Source organism: Anopheles coluzzii, chromosome X (assembly GCF_943734685.1).
Source record: "Anopheles coluzzii chromosome X, AcolN3, whole genome shotgun sequence".
Classification (NCBI taxonomy): domain Eukaryota; kingdom Metazoa; phylum Arthropoda; class Insecta; order Diptera; family Culicidae; genus Anopheles; species Anopheles coluzzii.
In genome coordinates this window covers 17,333,188-17,339,187 of record NC_064669.1, presented here as the reverse complement: position 1 = coordinate 17,339,187, position 6,000 = coordinate 17,333,188, and the positions used below count along the sequence as shown (strand labels likewise).

The 6,000-nt window shown below is 42.4% G+C and overlaps 1 protein-coding gene across 1 annotated transcript in view; it reads left to right on the top strand.

Annotated features, from left to right (window-relative positions):
* Positions 1-752: 752 nt before the first annotated feature.
* LOC120953147 (probable cyclin-dependent serine/threonine-protein kinase DDB_G0292550) overlaps positions 753-6,000 on the top strand; it is a 79,452-nt gene continuing 74,204 nt past the window's right edge. The window contains exon 1 of the mRNA XM_040372868.2: positions 753-1,500. Within this exon, the coding sequence (XP_040228802.2) occupies positions 1,398-1,500 (103 nt within the window). The 5' untranslated portion in view covers positions 753-1,397. The remainder of the gene's footprint in view (positions 1,501-6,000) is intronic.

Genomic DNA, 6,000 nt, shown 5'->3' with positions numbered 1-6,000 from the left:
AGGTTCGGATGTATTCATTCTCCTTTTTACACACGTTGTATCCTTTGCCATAAGTTTCAAACGAATTATAACTGCAATTTGATCTCTTTGCATACTTTTAGTATGCTGTTCAACTGTGTCTCTGGTCTATGAAATTATAATGTTGTCAAACCTTATGGACGAACTCTCAAATAGATATTGAACAAACATTTTTGATGCATGATAAACAAATCTCTTTGCATCTTTTCCAAATCTTTTCTGCAGTAATATTGTTCAGCTCATTTGCAAATCTAAATGTATAGAAAATAGTACCCAGGTTATTTAAAGTTTTCCATACATGCAAATATGTACACCGTTTTCGAAATAAATAGCCAAATATTAGCGAGTTGCCATATAATAAATGTTGTCACCACATTTGCATGCACCCGGGACTGTGTGAAACTAATATTAAATGTTCATTGTGTTCTCTTAATTAACACACTGATAATAAAGGCACGATTAATGGTGGATAGAAGTTTTTACAACATCAACAACAACAAACTGATACCAGTTCACTCACCCTCCTTCATTTAGTTGCGAGCTGCATCCTTACGGGCACGGGTTCATTTCACTGATGTAGGTGTTCATCCTATCGTACCGGCGCTACAAAAAACGCACAAACCTAAATAAACACCCGACGTTGACGAAACGAATCCTTGCGCTTCGGCTACACGCGTGAACCCTACTGCCAGCCCAACACGGAACCGAACGCCTATGCCGTTCTGACGATTTTGGGACCAAGCCAGTTTGGCCGCGAGCGTGTGCGAGACCGCACGAGCTGAGGGCCGGAATCAAAACCTGGAAGCATTGTGCCACCAAAAGAAACCAATCAACCGTACCTGTGAAGATGCAACGCCCGAATTAGTAGGCCAAGCAAGCGTGTCGCTCATGTGGTAGTGTGCACTCTATTTGTTAAAAGGGGAGCAGTGTGGTAGGGTGTGAGGTGCTTTCAGTCCGCCCCAAAGTGACCATTGTCACAATCTCCCATGGCCTAGTGGGCAGACCGTGTACGTCTATCATTAGCAATCAACAATCGACGATCTAATACCCCCGTGTGAGTGTGTGTGTTTGTATGTGTTTGTTTAAAAAGGAACAAGCCAAATAGGAAAACATAATATAAAACGCACTGCGACGATGTTCGTACGCAAACATCATTATCAGCAGGGCAAGGTGTAGGAAAAGCAAATTCCAGTACTCAGTAAGCAAAACTAAACAAAATCGAAAAACCCGTCCCATATCGTTAGCTTAGGATAAGAGCAGCCAAACGTTTGAAAGTTGTGTACTTTATACAGAAGAGATCTTATTCCGTCAACTCCACCAACACCTCCACACCCAACCCACTCTCCCCATCTGTCAATCCGTCCGCCAGTGTGGCAACAATGTTCTGGATCCTGAGGCGTACCGGCGCAGTCAACTTGTTCAACTCCATCAACGGCAACGGTAACGCAGCCAAAACGGGGTCCAACCACAGCAGCAACTCGGGTAAGTGACGTTCGCCTTGCGGAAAAAAATACCCTATCACGCCGATGCAGTTTGGTTTCAGCTTTTTGTATAAATTCCGATCACAACAGCATGAGAGAATCAAAGCAACAAGCAACACCAGCAACAAATTTAGCGGTCGCTTTTCAAAAGCGATCCTTTGTACTTTTGAGAGGGTGAGAATGAGCGGGGCTTGCTGGGGTTAGGTCGCCATCCGCCAGCATAATATCATTCAATTATTTGCACCGTGCCGTGCGCCATTATTAATTTGCCTCAAATATCGATTAAAAGGTGGCTCAACATGCTTTACAGCGTGCTCTTTTTTGTTGCTTGGTCGTATTACATTGCAAAAAACAGAAACTCTCATCAGCCTTGTGGTACACCAATCAATGTACACAATTTGTTTGATAACAGCGCGCGTCGTTAAATTGGGCGGAACACTTCGTCACATAGTGGTGGTGTCAGTGTACTGCGGGGATTCTGCTATTATGCAAACATTTTAAGAAGCAATAGTAGCTGCGCACAATTTAGCAGTATTGAATTTTCGCTTGGGCAACGCAGGTGCTAGTGTCACCACACAGGTCACAGTTGACTTTTGGGAAGGGCCGCGGCATATTTCGTGCGTTCGGCTTGGAGCACCGTACCTGCCCTAGCTGCCAAAAATGTTCATATCTTATTTTCTGAACGAGTTCCACTATGCGCACTTCCGGAGGCATTGTCGTTGTAAGGCTAACACGTACTTCCTCGTGAACTCTGATCGGGATACTAAGCGTCCTGTGCAACAACGAGAATGCAATGAGCATATCGCTTAACTCATGCCATCATTTCTTCACTCAGACGAGTCATAATAGATGATAAACATATCACAAAATGCCGGTTTGCGTCAGTTTCACCTTTACATTTGCGCGAATGAACGCCTTCCTCCCAAGGGCTTATAAAACTTTGACATGTGGTGCTTAATTTTGCACATGTCTCATAGGGTTTATGAAAACCCGAACTGTAGCGGAAAGGAAGCGAAAAAGCAGAAACGGGCACAACTTCTACCCCGGGATGGCTTAATTAAATTACAAACTGGTGTGTACAAAGTGGTGGTTGCGTGCTGAGGTGGAAAGGAGGCCTTTTTTCAAAACGGCTTAAAAGTGTAGCATTCAAGAAGAGAAGGAAAAGGGTGAAGTGATGTTTTCCGTAATGGATGCGGTTGTCAAGAGTGCGGGTACGTAAGATTATTCATTTGAACAGGAAATACGACTAGGAAACGTTCTCCCGTCTCCGGCATTGAATGCTTAGCATGGAGGAAACCGTGCCGAATCCGATTTGGTAGCTGCAAACCAAAAAGGAACACAATGCTGGCGGAAAGAAACAATTCCATCGTTATTTTTTTCTTTTTGATCTGGTTATTTCTGCAAAGTAAAAAAAAAACAAAACCAAAGATGAAACAAAAGCCTCCCGATCCGATCCCTGACGGTGTGCGGTGGTATCTGCCAACACCTCTGCTTTATAACATGCAAAACTTTTGCTATCCCTTGGTCCGTTTTAGTAGCAGGAGGAACAGCCGAGAGTCTTCATCGGATGTTGAAATTGTTTGATGTTCTCCGTTTCCGACATCGCTAAGAGACGATGGCAGACGATTCCATTGAAACAGTAACCCCAAACAGTACTGCTTCTTGGTGGCACTAATGTGTATATTTGTGTATTATGATTAATTGCAACGAGCTGGGACAAATTATCTCGATGTGTGCTGGCTGGCGAGCATGCTGCACGTACCCTAACCGGCTGTGCAAAGGGATAATTATCCAAAGGGACCCATAGGGTCATATTTTACACTCAAATTCGTTGCCCTGGATGGGACCAATGGGGCTCGTTCTCGATTCATCCAGCAGTTGCGTGTGGTTCGGGTGTATTAATTTGATATCTGTCGCAACCGGTGCCATTGGATGGGTTTGTGCTAGCTGCCCTTTTAATGTACACTGCTATCCGCTCGCAAGTTCGAAATGGCCAAGTTTTGTTGTTTTTTTTGCGTGCTTTTGCGCGACATCCTCTGCGGTGGATGAAACGGTATTGGAACCCTATGGAAGAATCGATTTGTTTGTGCCTCTGCACTTTCAGCGGACATAGTGCGCGCTACAGTGCAATCGACCCGTTACCCTTCCTGTCCAGGGATGCTATAGCATCAGGCGAAGCATGTCGTACATGCCAGGAAAGTCAGCCAAGCGTAACAAGCGTATTGCAAAGTTCAAAACACTGCAGACGAGAACGATAGTCCTGGTTTTGTGTTGAAACCTGCTAAAAATTGTAAGCTAACTATTCCCAACATAAATAATCGTCACTGTGCACAGTTACTGTGTTAAACGTTAGCAGTGTAAAATATTTGGCCTCATCTTCTTTTAGGCGTAACGACCTATACCATCAGGCCGGCGTTTACAGGCTTTCGAGAGAAATTAAGAAGTGCCATGCAGCCGGATATTCATTCCTTGCTACGGGGGGACGGTCCATATTAGAACCCACGACGGGCATGCTGTTGAGTCGTGCAAGTAGACGACTGTACCACGGCACCATCCTTATTTAGTTCAGTAGAACCCATGTGGTTTAATTCGTTCCAGTGACGCACTCATTATGCGAATAACTCGATTTGCGGGTGACTCTTTTTCATATACTTTATATGAAGAGTGAGATAATTGGTTTCATAACCGAAAACGTGATGGTATCAATACATCTGAAAAGTTGAAAAATGTCTTCATAATAATTGAAAGAAATGCTACACAATCGTGATTTTGATTGCAGATCAGCTCCCAAAAAAAATGAATCTTTACACAAATGGTGTTAAATGAAGACACATTTAAATTGAGGTTAAATTTTGGAAAACGCCTCCGCATCAACTAAAGCTGTGTTTATTACGATTTTCTTCGATGCATCTCTTTTGCCATGTACATTTTTCTTATAATTAAAGTTCGTGGCTCATCTTCTTGATCGTTTTGTTTTACAATAAGCCTAACTTAATGTATCTACAAAATTGCCAAATGTTATTGAAATCAACTGGACACTGGTTTGCTCCTCAAAAAACCCGGTCCAAAATCCTTTGTAACCCTTAATTCGATTTCACGTTGTGTCATTCTGAAGGGATGTGTCTATAAAAAATACAAAAAGATGCTTTACTACGTCGTGTTTAGCGGCTGGGTATGCGGAAAATGCTTTCTAATTGTTGCCACCCCCATTTTCACATCGCAAAAAATCGCTCACACAAATAAAACCTCATAATCTCTTGCCATTATGCGCTTTCTTCATGGTGTATCATGGAAAGGCAAGGAGAGCTTTAGTTGGATAAAGTTTTTCAATTATTCCTATCCTATCCTGTGTCCATAATTAGTACCCGGCTCAACAACAAAACGGAGGAACGGAGCATAAGGAACGAAAAAAAAACATGAAAAGAAACGTCAATCTGCTGCCCTTTTTGGGCCTTACTCTTTTTAGAGTCCCTAGCGCGTTGTTTCAGGCTGTATAGATAAAAATGGGAAAATTACATGCCGAGCAAGGATCATCACCGAGAGATCAATGTTCTGAGTTTGTAGGCTTTATGTTTTTGTGCGTTTTTTGTACTTTTCTTTTGCATCTTTGATTTTATGTTGTTTTCCATTTCAATTTGCTTTTATGGGAATGTTGCGATGTACTTTCACGAGATATCCCATTATTTTATCTTTGTCTTTGTCACAAGGGTTTTTTTTTCAAATTTCAATTTTCACAAACAAAAACCACAAAACATCACTAGTACAGATCATCAGGTTCTCCTAGCACACATTTTTGGAAAGAAATGTTCAAGATGGGCACTTGATTCTTCTGATTAGAAAGGATCGTCGCCTCTCTTTCCTAGTGCGTTTCTAATGAGCAACTTTACAGAGGTTTCCAAGTAACTTTCCAATTCAAACATTGTTTTTACCGCGTGCTAGGAGTTATTCCACAGCTTTCTGGTATTTCATTTTCGTTGTCATTATTTTTTTTTCAGCATGATTCGCACATTTGAAAGTAACTTGGAAAACCCCTGTAAAGGGGTTTAGCCCAACAATCAGATGACGAAAACAGGAAAAAAATATGGTCACAAAAAACGATACATCAGCATGCCAGGCTACGATCGAGCTAATGCTATATCTTATTCCGGACGAAGCTGGAGGGGAGTCATTCTTACCTTACGTTTTCCTTCTTCCTCCATTCATAACATTGAGTGAACACACATTAGTATAAACTTTTACTCCACGGCCACTGCCAGACTGAACTTTCATGCGCCAACCCGTGCGTTGAAGCTGAGGATTGATTGTACTGCAGCGGCCGGCTTTACTTTGGCATATCGGACATAAACCTATACAGCTGGGTGAATGTTGTGATGATGTCTCCCATCCACTCCAAAAACACATTTTTTCAGTTTTATCCTCACTCTTCCCACCACAATAGGTCAAGAGCATACGACACGGGAGGGCTGTACCAGTGATGTTTTTCTTTCCAATACTGGAGCAC